General features: G+C 38.7%; 1 protein-coding gene across 1 annotated transcript in view; it reads left to right on the forward strand.

Annotated features, from left to right (window-relative positions):
* Positions 1–16,442, forward strand: part of NEK7 (NIMA related kinase 7) — a 56,826-nt gene that overhangs the window by 22,557 nt on the left and 17,827 nt on the right. The window contains exons 5-6 of the mRNA XM_054384271.1: positions 11,442–11,550; positions 14,000–14,107. Coding sequence (XP_054240246.1) covers positions 11,442–11,550; positions 14,000–14,107 — 217 coding nt within the window. The remainder of the gene's footprint in view (positions 1–11,441; positions 11,551–13,999; positions 14,108–16,442) is intronic.

A 16,442-nucleotide genomic window follows, 5' to 3' on the forward strand; every position in this document is an offset into this window, starting at 1 on the left:
TAATGGCAGGGGATTTGGAAGGAGCATAGGGGCATGGAGTACTTACTGCACTCTGCCTTACCTGAGTATCCTGTACTCAGCTCTGGTTTGGCCACACCTTGAGTGCTGTGTCCAGTTCTGGGCTCCTCAATTTAAGAAGGACCTTGAGATACTTGAACGTGTCCAGAGAAAGGCAATGAGGCTGGGGAGAGATGTCAAGCACAAGCCCTATGAGGATAGGCTGAAGGAGCTGGGGTTGTTTAGCCTGGAGGAGAGGAGGCTCAGGGCAGACCTTATTGCTCTTTACAACTACCTGAAGGGAAGTTGTAGCCAGGTGGGGCTTGGTCTCTTTTTTCGGGCAACCAGCAACAGAACAAGAGGACACAGTCTCAAGCTGCACCAGGGGAAGTTTAGACTTGAAGTGAGGAGAAAGTTCTTCACAGAAAGAGTGATCTGCCATTGGAATGTGCTGCCCGGGGAGGTGGTGGAGTCACTGTCTCTGGAGGTGTTCAAAAAAGGATTGGACATGGCACTTGAAGCCATGAGGTGCTGGGTGATAGGTCGGACTTGATGATCTCTCAAGTCTTTTCCAACCTTGTTGATTCTATGATTCTATCTTAATTATGTCTGTGAGGTTGGGCATCACTGAATGGAGGATTATTTGCCTTGTTCTGAACTTGGCTGGTGGTCAGGTGCAGGTCAGGAGCTTCTGAATGAGTTGCTTTTGTGGGCTTATCAGTGGATCATGCCCCAGTGTTCCTGCAGAGAGTGGTGGAGGCTTGTACTGCTACAGGAGCTGGTGACCGGTTGTGTTTACAGGCTAGCTGCCTGGAATAGCTGGAAGGCTCCTAGCCCATGAGTAACTACTCTCACTGCAGTGAAGCTGCTTATATTGCTGAGAATGGAAACTTGTCACTTGGTTTTTCCAAGCTGTTTTCTGGTGGATGGCTGTCTTGGAAGTATGGTAGAAACAGAGATGTATTTTCAGACAGTGGGGTTGTCAGATGATACGTTGATAGTACAGTTACCTACAGTTGGAAGATTTTTTTGAGAGTATGAAGGTAGGAGAGCACGTGTAAGGAAGAGATGTAGTGTCAGAATTTATCAGGTCAAGTGTAACCCTTCCCTGATGTTTTGGGAAACCCTTAGCTGTTAACTGGCTCTATTGTTTGGCCTTGTCTATCACAAAATGCACTGATTTACAGCTTTAGCAGCTGCAAGAGATGGGTGACATTCCTGTTTGAATGGCTGGTGGGACAGTGATGATGTCTCTGAATGGCAGTGTTGTGGAAGCTGTATTCTGCTGGGCACACCCCCTTGTAGCAGGAGAGTAACTCTTTTTGCTGTTAGGGTTGCAAAAGATGTAACTGTATGAGAGTGTCTTCTCAGTTGGTCAAAATACAACCTTTTCATACTATAATGCTACATAGCAACTGCCTGCTTGAGGGTGTATGTTTCCAAAAAACCTTGTATTTTAGTAGATGGCTGACAAAAAATAAATGTATTATTCATACATAAACATATCTATGTTTATTCTTTTAAATCTATTTATTTTAACATAAATTGCACCTGAAATATTGTAAGCCTCTTATGCATTGAAATAGAGACTTAAAACTTGGAAAGGGGATTTTTATTGTTATTTTTACAATAATGTCTGAGAGTACTCACCTAAACTTACTCTTCTAACTTCTTCTAGACTTCTGAAATCTTCTAAGCACTCACATGTGCTTAACAGAGCTTGCTGGAGCATAGCAGCTAAAGTGTAGAATTTATGTACACATAGTGCTGCATGAACCTCTTGCATCCCTTAGTGCTGACAGCACTGAGTACTGAGTGACTATGAATATGACTTACAGTATGGGTGACTGGAATGGCTTTGCCAGAAATAGCTTTTTCCAGATACTTTGGATGGGCTGAAGATTTCCAGTCTCTCAGAGAGTGTTTATTCTTTCTAACAACATAAGCTCAGATGAATGTAGAGAAGATAAAAGACTAAGCAGACAGAAGAGTCGGCTGGGGCAAGCTGCTAAGTTATCTATAAGGGAGGAGAGGCAAGTCTCACAGGGAAAAAGGAAGACAGTGAACTGGAACTAGTTGGTTAGCAGTTTTTCAGAGAAGATAGGCTGGAAAGTTGTGACACAGGGCAGTGGAGACTGAGGAGTATAAAAACAGTAAGAGTAACGGGTTGGAAAACTCTGAACTGGGAGCCCCAGTACTGGACATGAGCGTGGTGAGATTAGAGAAAAGCTAGTGTATTGGCAGAGAGCAGGATAGAATGGGAAAGGATCCTACAGACTGACTACCAGTAGGGAGAGAGTGTGAATGGGATAACTCAGAGTGGCTGGGAACAGGATCCAATTGTGTAAATGTAGAAAATGGGATGAAGTGATAGAAACACGGAAGGGTCAGAAAAGAGTCAAGCTGCATAGGAATTACAGATCACAGGGGAACGCAAAGAACCTGTCCTGCAGCATACTGCCAGGCAGAGTGTGGGGTGGGACTCAAGGTTCAGGAGTATTGTTGGCAAATTCCATCAGTTACCTGCTGAAGGTTGAGATGTTGTGCAAGTTACTTGGTCAGCTGAACTATTTGCTGTGGTGGCAGAGGTGCCAGCTCTTGTAAGCTGTGCATAGTGATATCATAGAGAGCCTGCTCTTCTGGGGCTCCTTCTATGCTTTAGGGGATGGCTTATAACCTAAGGCAAAATCAAGCATTCAAAGGCTAGAAAGTCCTACAACTGAGAATCTCACACTCTAGCAAATTCCAGGTTTATGTGTTCTGTTCATTGTTAAGGGTGCAACTACTCTGAGTAGCAATCAAGACGGTGCAGTAAATGCACCACCATCTGTTGTGTCTGTGCTGCCTTCTTTGCCACAGTGGTAGCTTTTAAGGCAGGGGATTCAAGACAAAGGTTTCATGGTTCATAAAATTGAATGCTCTTCCAAAGACTACCCTTACTGTTCCTAAGGGGTACTGTATAAACAGCTACTTTTTGGTAGGAATTGTAGTTGCTTATTCTGTATTTCTGATGATCAAGGTAAAACTCTGGGATTTGATTTGTAGTAGTGTTGAGCATTCACAGCTTCATCTGTTCTGAGTGGGAACTGTGCTTTGAAGATGAACTGTTTCATAAAGCTAAGTACATGGAAAAGGAGGCACTTAAATTGGTGCCAGAATTAATTAACACTTTTGATCTTAATTGCCCCCATTCTAATCTATAAAACAGGGATATTACTACCTCATAATTTCTAAGGCCATTTGTGAAGGTAAACTTCACAAAGTTTATTTTTATTAATTTGATATTTCAGTGATACATGCCAGGAAACTGTACCCCTCCTTGAAACTTACATTTGCTAGTAGGTGTCAAACAGTGCACAATAAATAATGCTTAGAAACATTTCAAGCTGCTCATTAGCTGAGTGTCGTGAATGAACAAGAAAAGGGTCTTTGGGCATAAAGAAAACAGAACTGAAAACTGCACTCAACAGGGAGAAATTATGGTAGCTTTAATTCTGAGATTTTTCTTACACATATATTTATATCCAAATACTTGACATTATGGTTGTGGGGAAAAAATTTTTTTTAAAGCATCCTTTTGTGCTTCTGTTTTCCTGATATTGATTTATCATGGTCTATAAATGCAAATTTTAAGCCATCAAATCTGGTTTCCATTAGTATCTGTTGGGCTCTTTTAATTCCCCCCTCATCTGTGACTGCTCCATTTAATTTAAAGAACAAAACCCCCAGTACTCACTCCACCCCTTCCCACCCCTCCCCAGTGCCAAACCTCCTGACTTTAGTCTTTTTGTTTAGCATATGGTTGCATTTTGTATTACGGAGCAGTTTGGCACCTTGCTGAAGTGACATAATTAATAAATATTAAAGCTTCAAAATGTTTTTTTCTCAATGTTTTTTTTCACATTCTGTATCACCTTTACTCTTACTTTTTTTTATGTACTTGTTTTTGAAAAGAGTTAAAGATAGACTGTAGCTTGAAGAAGCATGCAGTAGGTTAGGGCACTGTAACAGTGTGTGCTAATTACAGATCAAAGATAAATTATTTTGTGTGCTTTTTCTTAAAGGAGAAACCGGGGGCTTTGAACCAGTTGGGTTCATTTTTTGCCACTAGCCTTCTTTGAAAGCTACTAAAAATCTTCTCTTAAGCTTTGTGTTTTTTTTTTTTCTTTCTTTCTTTTTTCTCTCCCCATACCTAAAAAATAGTGCATCCTTATTCAGCTTGGTGTCTATACATGCTAGCTATGCAGCAGATAAAAAAGAGGGGCTGGGTGTTCTCAGGGCACATGGCCACTCTGCAAATGGAGCTGTGAAGTCCTAAAAGAAAAAGAGCAAAGGCATAGAGCCCTGCTAAGGTAGGAGAGCTAGTTCTGGTAAGCTTTTGCTCCCCATAGATGTGTTGCTAGGAGATCTAACAGGTGCTCAGCTGTCCCCTCTGTTCTCAACCACAGGTAAGCAGAATGAGAGCAATGGCAGCAGTTTACCATGTGCCAATTACCTGTATGTGCTGGTGGAAGAAAAGCTTACTGCTTCTGAAGCTTGTAACTAGTGGGGTAATTGGGCTGGGTAGTTGCCAGGCAGTCTTGTTAGTTTTTTTTTTTTTTTCTGTGAGTTGACTATTGTCTGTGTCTACCACTGGAACAATTAGAACCAGCAGGCAGGTTTTCTGCTAAAATAATTAAACTGTCAACAGTGTGTTGTCCTGTGGACAGTTTCCTTCATAGGCATCACACCTGAAGCCATTGTGGAAGCCCACTGGCAGTACTCACAGGGACAGTAAGGGTGTCAGTCAACTATGACTTCATTTACCTGTTACCATAGTCTCTTCAAATAGCTCTAACTGGGACAAAAATCCTTGGGGTATTTCATCTCCACCTTTTCCCATTGGTGCTAGAATTGTCTGGCTCCATAAATCTTTAAAGAGCAGAGAGAATTGGAGCATTTTGTTACATAATATGTCTGGGTACTTTTCTTGTTTGAAATACCCTGCAAACAAGACTTGGCGAAGAGTTTTAGGCTTTCACACAGTTGGTTTTGAAAAATGTGCCATGTCAGTGTTTGTGCTGTATGAATAACTTGCTGAGAATGGAGAGATTTTTAATTTGTCTGCCTTACTTGTAATAGAACAAAAAGTTAAGATGGTAGCCTCCCTATTTTCTGTGGCATGCTGTTGCTTTTTATGAGGAAGTTGAGTTAATGATTCAAGCATGAGTTTCATCTCTACATGCTGTACCAGTTTTCCCAAGGGGATTTATTGGAGAGAGAGAGTGATGTAAGCAAATACTGTTGGTTTTAAACATGTAGCCATGTGTTTTGAAAAGCCTCCCTCAGCAGTAACAGCAGAGACGATGAAAAGGATGCAGTACTGGAAATTTAATGTTAGTGACTGGGCAAGTAGGTCTGACTTCAGTGGGTGATCTTTATGAACACTGTGTGCATATCTTGCCTTTTTTTGCATGAGCAAAAATGTTAGGTGCAACAGAGTGACTGTAGGTGGACTGCTCAGTGAGGAAAAATGAAACAAATCCTTGCAGAGGCAGTTAGATTAGAAAAAAAAATTGTTCTTTGTTCAGAGCTTTCTGAGGCATCTGAGTTCAACCAGCAGTCTTCCTAACAGCCTGGTTAATAGATCATTAACATGAATACATACTAAAAATGGAAAATGTGACAATTCTTGCTTGCATTTTTCTGGCAAGGTTTTCTATTTCTTGCAAGTAGCTGTCTTATTTTGATTGGCATTGAAAGAAGATTGCACTTGAGAAGAAGTTTTTATCTCAGTTATGTGGTAGGTGTGTGGTGGGGTAGTTAATTATTTATTAGGAAAGACCATAGTTTTGTTCTACTAATTTGGCCTTCTGATGCCAGTAAGTACTTGAATTAGCAAAATTATTTTGTCTGTTAGTTTTTGTACTGTGCCTTTTGTCTTTTGTTGCTATTAACGAAGTATTAATTGTTGTGTACTGAGAGATGCTGTGTTTTGACTACTTGTATACTGAAATAACTAATAGGGGAAGACTTTTAAAATGTGTTGGGGTTCTTTGGATGTTAGAAGAGAAAAAAATAAATGTATGGCTCTTCAGTAACTGGAGATGAAAACAATTGTAAAGAATTTGGAAAAAGAACAATGTAAATATTTTTTAAATTACTGTTATTAGTGACTTTATTGCCACATGCTTGCTACTTTCTGTATATTCAATTGATGGATACCAAATATTACCTTTTTCTTTTTGTTCTATTTTTGTACCTAAGAAAGAGCTGCTACTCTTGAAATGTGTGCAGATTTGATCAGCTCATTATCAAGTTGGGTGAATGAATGTGTTGGGAAGTTCTGTTTTTTTTTGTTCTGCATAGAAAGCAAGGAAAAGTGGCAGAAAACTTACTATGGTCTAAAGAGATGGACAGCTCAGTCCTGAACAGTCAGACAAAGTGCCTGGGACATGGCTTTCCTTCTGGAATTACCTAGCCTTTGAAATAGAAAGTAAGACTGCTGTAGAAATTTAATTTCTGTACACGAGTCTCTGATCTTTACTCAGAAATGCAGAGATGTTGAGGTCCATCTTCACTGATCTGTCTTCCTGTACCTGCACACCCTTGCTAGTTCTGATTTATTTCTGTTGTATTCACAGAGTGAGAACTCTTGGTCATGCTTCCATAATTTCCTATTATAGCTGCCTGACCTTTCTTCTGTCTGTTCTTTCTGATACTCTGTATTAAAAAGGCTCCCAGACAAACATGGACAGAAGTGGCCAAGAACTTCATTACATGTTATTCAGAAGTTCCTTGTATTAATCCTTTCTGCCTCACTTTCCTCTTCCTGAAGTTCAGATTTCTTTCAACAAGTATCCAATTGTTGAATCCCTGTGTTCCGATAAGTCTATGTAATAAACTGAATATTTAAAAAGTGCTGCTTTATATTTTTATAAGCCAGAAATGAAGTCATGAGAACAGGTAGATGCAATGAAGATCCTCATCAAAACATGAAAGAAAGAGAATCTGTTTAAAGCAAGGAAATGATCATTCTCATTGTACTTTTTCTCCAATTCCTTTTTCAGAAGGCAACTCCAGCCTAGAGCATGCACAGTGAAAATCAGAGGTGTATGTTCTTGTGGGCTCATTGGACAGATTCAGAGGTTGTGTTTGTCGCTTTTAAAATAACGGCTGCAAAATTAAGTGATCAGTTTATCATCTTTCTGTAAGAGTTGTTCATAGATCTCTTGCTTTCTATAGTCCAGTTTGTTCCTTGAACAGTTACTGTGGGCATGAAATATTTCAATTTATTTCTAAGTGGTTGTTTTTCTTTTCTATTCGGTGAGGTCTAAACCAGGCTGTGACACCTTAAAATTCTCTGAGCCACTATCTTCAGGACTGAACATTTTTTTTCAGGCATGGCTACTGAGATGTAGGCAGTCACATCTGAAATCTCCAATTGTACTGAAATAATCTATGGTCACTGTTGTGTCCTCATCTGTGGGAAATCCTTAGTGTTTGTATGAAAGACAAACACAGTCGTCCATGTTTCCTCTAAGAGTATTCTCTGAACTGTGCTTGTTAAGCTTAGATAAGATCACTTTCTAATTGCTGTCACTGTTGCTTTTGGGATTTGACCTTTAAAACATTATCTTTAGAAGCTCTGTATAAAATGGTCCCAATGTTTTCATATTGATTTCAAAATTTTTTCTCCATCTATCTTTTACTTACTGGTGTGGGTTTTTTGTTTCTGCCTTCCAAGAAAATGACATACGCTGTTTAGGTGCAGGGCAGCTATATTTAACTTTACTAGGATGGAAACATTTGGAGAATGTTTAAATTTTTAATTTTTTTTTTAAGTAATTCGTTAGAGAAAACCAGGGAGGTTCTGTTTTCCCATAAGGAAACTGCTCAGTCATTCTGTAGAAAAGGACCGAAAAGGCAAACTTGGGGACACAAGCTGCTTACCTTAAAGCTTTTTATGCCATTTGAGTAGCAGTTTTATGACCACAAAAGTGTTGAGTTGCTTTCAGTGACTGAATTGCAATTGTATTTGTACTGACAAGGGGAAAAACTCTTCAGCATATTTTTTTTTCACCTGTGAGTCCATTCTCAAAGACAGAGATGGAAATGTTGTGGGATGTGGCTTTTGAAACAAGTAATTCTTACTGGGAGACAGTCTGCTGCCTGGGCATGTCTGGTATTCTCTGTTTACCTGATAAAACACTAGCAGGCAACGCTGCCCAACTTTTTAACGCAGATGTACAAGCTGTTCCCTTTGTGCTTAGTTTCAGTTATGTTGAGACTGATCTTTCACCTCAGACAGGACTGTGTGCTGATTTTTTTTTTTTTTTTTTAATTTTTAATGTCACACCCTAGTTGGATATCAGGACTGTCCTTGGAGCCTCAGATAGGTGGAATAAGCAGAATAGTAAAATGCTGAAGATGAGAGTACTTCAGAAAGGCTATGTTCTTTTGAGCTCAAATTTGGCCAGTTAATAGCAACTTGTATACAATGGGAGATAACTATATTAAGTTAACTTACAATCATAGAATCAGTCAGGGTTGGAAGGGACCATGAGGATCATCTAGTTCCAGCCTCCCTGCCATGGTTGATTATGTGGACCTTGGGAGTGCTTGAGAAATTACAGCACTAGGCAGTGAATTAGTTTCAGTATTAACCAGTATTAACTGGTACAATTGAGGTTAAAAATGATTGTTGTGGCATCATGTTTTCTGCATTTTGGATTCCCTAGGGAGGGGGCAAACCCCACAGCCATTTGAACTACATCTTGCATTGTGGACTATTTTAAATTGGAGGAGAGAGGAAAGGATCCTGCTTTGAATACAGTTAATAGGTGCTATATGAATTTAATTGTGCTGTTTGGCATAAAATAGGTTTGTCCATGGTTTCCATCAACCTAGATTTCTTGTTAGAAGATAAGGTTCAAAACAGGAATGAGATTCTTTTTTCTCATTGGCTTTTCTCAGAATTAGCACTGCCTGCTGGACTGTTTCCTAGGAACATGCAACTTGTTTCAATGGCTAGTTTTGCAAAATCAGGCATTTTTCTTTTTTTTGTGGTAGTGCAGGCTTTTCATCCCTGTTTTGGCTCTTGGTGGACAAAAGCTCACATAAACACTGAGAATATGTATTTAGATGGAAGGCTATAGTGTAATTTATTACTACACAAAATAATGGCCACCAAGTTTCTTTTCAAAGCTACTTGGATTGTTTTTTTAAAGCAATACAGGCAAAAATAGTACCTATTTTATTTAGTTGAAATACTCTTGGCAAATCTAGCACCTCTCTTTTGTATCCTCTTTAGGTGGATGAATTCTACAGGGTTAAGAATATTATTGATGCTTTCAGGAAGAGAAATCACTGTAATGCAAAATTATTAATGCCTTCAATGGAAAGAGAATGCACCTTGAAATCCATGGTTGTACAGCATGCTTGCAGTGTAAAGAAGTGAAGCTGATTTTTGTGATGTACAATCAGCTGCAGTGTTACAGATAGCAAATGAATAAAATGGTAAAGGAATGCTTGAACATAAATACTTGGAAAGTACACTGCTGTACTTCGCACTGGAATGGAAATCTGTAATGGAAAAGCTTCCTGTTGCAGACATTTTGTGAATGGTGTTTCATCACTGGTTGTGCTTAGGTTTGAGTTAAAAAAAGAAAACAATTCAGAGTGTTTAAATAAAATACCTAGTTATGATAGTTTGCGAATGCATTTCAAATCAAGGAGCTAGGCTTTCATGTGCACATACTTACATGTATTGTGTATTTGTTTTTAAATGAAAAGCAACCTGGACTCCCTCTTCCTATTGACATCAAACAATCCTCTGATATGCAAATCCCGCTATGGGGAGAACAGATACACAGGGTTTGTTTGGATTCCATCCAAGACTGAGGGAAAATGATATTTAAAGAATTAATTTATATGCTTTGCCTCATTTAAATGAAAATGCATTTTGAAATAATCCCTGTAACTAAAAAAAACACTTTGGTGAAATGCTGCGATCCTTTGTATGACTGCGTTTTGCTATGGCTGGTTTAAAAACACCTTCCTCATACTCCTGTGTGTCTCTGCAATGTGTAGATGCAGCTGTCAGCTTTTCAGTGGCACATTTTACTTCTATTTTCCAGAGTAATGTTTGTTATTTGGTGTGCATGAGTGCAATGCGTGTGTTTGTCCACACGCTCTTAAAATACACCCAAGTACTTCACTTTCTTGCTAAAATTTTGCCACTATTAATGTAGTTGATGTATTTTCTTTGTGTGGTTAACTTTAAAATCCATCAAAATATGAGTTCTTTAGAGAGACTAAATGAGCAACAATTCTTCAGTCGTCTTCTAGCTGCAAAATTTATAATGATCCAACTTGCACATTTTAGCATTGGATGAATTCCAGGCTTTCAGTGTGTATTTGTGACTCTGGTTACTGCATTTGATATTTGAAAGAGATTCCTGTAGCAGACCATTATTAGGTTTCACATGAGCTTTATCAGGCCATTGAACTGTTACGAGTGATTGCTAATAAATGTTTATACAGGATGGAAAATCTTTGAGTAGAATTTTGATCACTATGAAACTTTCAGAAATCATAGTTCCTTTAGTCCCCCTTTCATATATTGCACAAGTTTCTAAGACTAATTTGATTGATGATGCTTACATAGTCTCTGTGATTGTGTATCAGTACTATTTTGGTGTTCTATTTAGAAGAGGATAATATGGAAATCAGCGTGGTCTCTGATTGTGTATCACTACTATTTTTGTGCTCTATTTAGAAGAGGAGGATATGGAAATCAGCGTTGGTTTAAGGATTAAATTTCATTTGGGAAGTTCTGTGGCATGTACCTTACAGCTGACCTCTATTTGTTCTGTGGCCACTTACTCTGTGATAGACTATACATCAGTCCTACACTGAGGATTGCTAAATACGATATAAATCCTTTTTTTTTTGGACAGTAGTTTTCATAGAATCACAGAATTGTTAGGGTTGGAAGGGACCTCAAGGATCGTCTAGGGCAGGGACACTTCACACCAGATCAGGTTGCTCAGAGCCAAATCCAGCCTGGCCTTAAAAACCTCCAGGGACAACACTTCTACCACCTCCCTAGGCAACCTGTTCCATTGTTTCACCACCCTCATGGTGAAAAACCCCTTCCTAACATCCAATTTGAGTCTACCCATTTCTCTTTTTGTTCCATGTTTTATTTCACTCATGTCATTTGTGGCTCTGTGTTGACCAACTTAAACATACACACTCTTGATACGTGTGTTAATATTTAAGAGAGAAGCTTTCTGTATCAGGAAATCCTGTTAAACCTTTCTCGTTAGGCTGTGAGCCTCTGGCATTTGGTTTGTAAATAAAGGATTTTCTACCTGTTATTTTTCTTCAGTAGTTTTTATGAGAGTTTTAAATGTTAATATTCAGTGTCCATCCTTTCTTTTTTTTTTTTTTCCTTTAAGCATTTTAAGAAACAGAAGAGGTTGATTCCTGAAAGAACAGTTTGGAAGTACTTTGTTCAGCTTTGCAGTGCCTTGGAACACATGCATTCTCGTCGTGTTATGCATAGAGGTAATACAGGATCAAAGATGATTTGTCTGTAACTTAAACATTGTAGTGTGTGAGAATTCAGATGGTTCTGTGCCAGTGACACCAAATAACGTCATAATGGAATCCATTTGGACAGCTGACACAATGTTTCTGCAACATTTTATAAGTGAGTAAAAAGGTGACAGAAGTTTGTGGGCTGTACCTTTCATGTGGTAGGCATTGGTTCACAGCAATGGTTCATGATACCAAGTTTTCAAAGTAAATGCTAGTGGAATGCAGGTGGACACCCTGCCCCTGCTGCCTCTTCACTTGTTCAGTTAATTTTGCTGGCTCTTATTGTCTGTTGTTCTTATTCTTCTGTATCTGCCCATTCTCTCTTCCCAAGTATTGTTAACTGCATCCTTGTACAGCCATTCACTCGTTTCAACTCTTGTACCTTTTTTTAAAACTCACAAAAGTGTTTGCCTCTTGCCATGTCTTCTGGTGATGTGTGGGTCCTGCTTCCACTCCCTCATCTACTAGATCATGTGCAGCCAAGGACATTTTCTCCCCTTTTCTGCTCCTCTGCACTATTGCCAATCTCTGTGTCAAATAGTGTGTCCCAACAGCCCTTGTAGTTGCCAGCTATTCCTGCCAGGTGCTGAGTTTTACCCATTTTAAACCTCTGTACCACTGTCTCCTCCGTATGTTGTTCTCATTTTACCCTGTACCTCTGAGTCAAAGAAAACAGATCGCAGTATAGCTGCTGCTCAGATGTACAGGGTTTTTTTGCCTTGGAAATCCCTCTGGCTATGAGTTGCAAGTTGTACATGGGCTGTCTCTCTGGATTCAGGTGAAATTACATGTCTTAGGTTGGTGGCTTTTTTTTCTGATGGGATGCAAATAACTGCCTGAAAGCAGAAGTCCCTCAATCTCTGCTAAGCTTTGTCATTTGCAGCTAGAGATGTTGAACCCTACAGCAGATCAGCTTAGATGCCCCCTGTCCCTGCAAATGGCTTTCCCGTGTGGTTTTCCTTTTTTCTTTCTTTCTTTCTTTCTTTTTTTAATTTTTTCTCCCCTTACACAGTTGTACAGTGTAAATTATACAAAGACAAGGACATTAAAACTACAGATTCTTTCCATAGGGTATAAGTATTTTTCTTTAATGCTTTTATGACTAAACTAGTTTATGTCAGTATATTTTAGATCAAAAGCAAACAGAATTTCAATTCCTTAAACTAAAAAAAAAAACAAAACAAACCTTCAAATCTTCTGTTAAACTATGATAAATCTGACAATTTCATGGTTACACAGCAAAACCAATGAGAATTAAAGCTGTTTTTAAGTTGATGTGCATTCCATGTTGGATTGTTATCCAAAGGGTGATCCAAACTGCTGAAAACTAGGTCACATAGCAGCGTAATGCAATTGCTTCTGTCTTCCTCTCCAAAGCCTAAAAGGTTTTGGAATATTTTTATTGGAAACCTGAAAATGCTGGTGTTTCAGGGTTATTAGTCATTCCTGTTACTATGTCTCCATATCTTCTACAAATTGTAATCCCCTCTTACCAAAGTTAAAGAAAATCGCTTAAGTTTAGAGCCACCGTGGGTTGCTGCTGAGCTGGGTAAGAGCTAAGCACACTTGCCAAACAAATATCCGGTTGGTTTATTCAGAAGACTTAACAGGTACCTCATTAAAAGTCTTAAAATAAAAATCTTTGCTGTTGTCTCTAAAGGATTGGATTAAAACTTAAACTGGATATTACTTGGGAAAAATAACCGTCTGGGGTATGCATCATTATTTTTCTTTGTTTCTACTTGATTAGCCCAATTCCATTGACGAGTTCACATAACCATTCTCCCCGAGGAAAAACTTGCTGCTTTTTTTTTTTTCCTTAATGATTGCTATTGAAGAGAATCAGTTCTCTATTTCAAATAAACAACATCATAACCACTCTGGGTAATCTGATCAGCAGAAGTGATGAAAAATGTTTTACAGTTCTTGAAAACAATTTTTTTTGTGTGTGTCTCTCTGTTACTTCTGGCATAGTGAGAGATTTTCTAGTTCTAATGGAAGTCCTTGTATATAGCTTACATAAAGTAGTAAGGAACTCCCTCTATATGCTTCTGTGAAGGCAGGGTAGGTGTGGGGGTTTTTTGGTTTGGGATTCTTTTTATTCTTATTTGTATCCTTGCTTTTTTTTTTTTTGTTTGTTTGTTTGTTTTGGGTGGTGTTGTTTTTCTGTTTGTTTTGGGTTTTTTTTTTAGTTCTTTCCACGGCTCTTAATTTTTTGCTTGAATGCTATTTGTACTATTAAAATAATTAATTTGACATTCCAAATCCCGGAATCACTCTTTCTGAACACCACAGCCAGATTTTGTTAGTATTAGCTGTAAATAAATGCCTCTTTTGCTCTACTATTAATAGAACCATAGCTTTCCTTGAATCTCATTGTGACTGTTAATATTTTTTTAATTTTTTTTTTCCTCAGATATAAAGCCAGCTAATGTGTTCATTACAGCTACAGGGGTAGTAAAACTTGGAGACCTTGGCCTTGGTCGATTTTTCAGCTCCAAAACGACAGCTGCACATTCTTTAGGTAAGCTTTCTGAGGTACAGGTGTTGAGGAGTTAATTTTTTTTTATTATTATTATTTTATATTTTTTTCACACAGTGGAAATATTGTGGCCACTCATGAGCTAGTCTGGATTGTTCACGTTGGAGGGGACCTTCAGCCCACCACACCACAACAGAGCAAGAAAGGGTTAGGTCTGGCTAAAAGTTTTCTTACGTAGTAACAATAATAGGTCAGCACCATGGACAAATACAGACAAGCTGTAACACTGAGGTGTTTGCAGCAGTACAACTGTTGGTTGTTTTTTCCCCTTTTAATCATTTGATGTATATTCCTGGCTCAAAACAAGTCTTCATGACTGTAGTGCTTTTCCTAGAAATGCTAGGAAAAAACAAGATCCATGATATGGATGCATTTTTAAAATTCAGTTGAACTTTAATCACTGTTGGAAAGAATCTAGTGGTTCTGTGTGTCTATGTAGGTGTTTTTCATCATGTGTTGGTTATATACTTTGAAAGGGCTAACAGAGGAGTTACTCTGTTTTAAAGTGGAGCTTCTCAATATCAGCTAAATAAGTTGAGGAGAGAGATCAGACTTGGGCTTTACGAACTGCAGAGTCTTTAAAAACAAAACGAACACCACCCCAAAAACAAACAAACAAAAAAGCAAATGCCAGAAGAGTTATTTTTATAAGAATAGGAAAAAACTTCTGAAATGCACAATTTATTCTTTGGTAACACATAAGAAAAATAAGTGTCATTTTTTACTAGCAATCTTCATATGATTTACATTTTTGAGTAGTGTGTGGAGACTTGGGTGATTAGTAAACCTTTAAAGAAGGAAAAAGAAGAGTTAGGCAGGTGTTTTAAGTTATAGGGAACGGACATATAACAGAATCTACAAAGATCTCTTCAAAAGAGAAAAGCCTTGTAAATAGAGTAGCATCTGCTTTGAAGAGAAAGAGAAGAATTATTGTCTAGAGTATGGTTATATTTTTCTTTTTAAATGGAGGAAAACATTTTTTTCCCCCTGCTGAAGTGGCTTTGTGTAGTGGTTGCTGAATTCAAGCCTGCAAAGGTGTGAAATGAACTTTGTAGACCCCTTAAGAGCAGGGCCCATAAATGGAAGCCTCCAGAATTGTCTCCTGTCCTTTGCAGAGGGTATTGAGGCAGGCAGAGCACCTTACTGATAACTGAATACAGAGAGGTGAAATAAAATGCTGCTCAGTGGGAACTTTTTAACAAATGACAGTGATAATTCTGTAATTAGACATTTGGATATTTGAGGAGTTGGTGATAGTGAAGATACCTAAAAAAGCCAAGAACTGTTAACACTTAAGTAATCCATATTGAGGGTCACAAGAGGATACACAAAGAATCGTGTCTCCTTAGATGATATGTTTCTACTTAGACTCTGAAATACCAGACTTCTTGGATTAAAACATTCTATATTTATCCTCGCCTCTTAATTTAACTTCATTCGGATAGTCACAGTTGTCAGCACACTGTGGAAGAAAAGAGAGGATTGATGTTCAGCATGTTTGTACCACATTCGAGATGTGGGCAATACTGAATAGCAAAAATCACCGTATTTTAGAAAGGAAGTATTTGATACAATCCTTACTTCCCTGTCTTCCAGAAAGCTTTTGATAACTCTTTTGTGTCTTCTGGTTTTTATAACATTTGGTGCACGCTGATACTGGTATAGTCAAAACCATCAGTAACTGTTGAGATCTTAATAGGACTGAAATGAAACTGAGCCACAGATGTGCAATCTTACATTAATAAAAAAGAGAGACAGAGAAACAGTGAGACCAGGCTGGGAATGTGCTTGGGTTCCACACTGAAGTTCAGATAAATCCCTAAAGATCTGATAGTAGTTCAGGGCACAGTTTATTATACAAAATGTGCTGTTCATGCTGCCATCATAGTCCACTGGCTGTCTCTGCCAGCACTGTGGAGATCTTTTTTGTTGTAGCTGGGTCCTGTTAACTGCCTGTGAATGGAAGAAGGATGTAAAGGAGTGGTGTGAAGAGGGAGCTGCCCCTGGACTATAATTGCAGGAGGCTGTAAATCCTAATCTGAGGATAGGAGTGCATGAAGAAGGCAAAAGTCGGTTGTGAGGGCGGGGGAGCTAGGCTTGTGTTTTGAGGCAGAAGTCAGGAAGTTAAAGAGGAACAGATTGCTTCAGCCTTGTGTTATTTGGGCTTGTTGCAGGGGAATAGTTGCAAAGGGACTGAAGACTGAGCTGGAGTTAAACAGTGTAAAACCCCCAAGCCCTTTAAAGCATATGTCTTACAAACAGGAGTCATCCAGAGAGCAGGGGGCAGGATGATGGAAGCTTTGTTTCTCATGTTGGG

Source organism: Indicator indicator, chromosome 10 (genome assembly GCF_027791375.1).
Source record: "Indicator indicator isolate 239-I01 chromosome 10, UM_Iind_1.1, whole genome shotgun sequence".
Taxonomy (NCBI): domain Eukaryota; kingdom Metazoa; phylum Chordata; class Aves; order Piciformes; family Indicatoridae; genus Indicator; species Indicator indicator.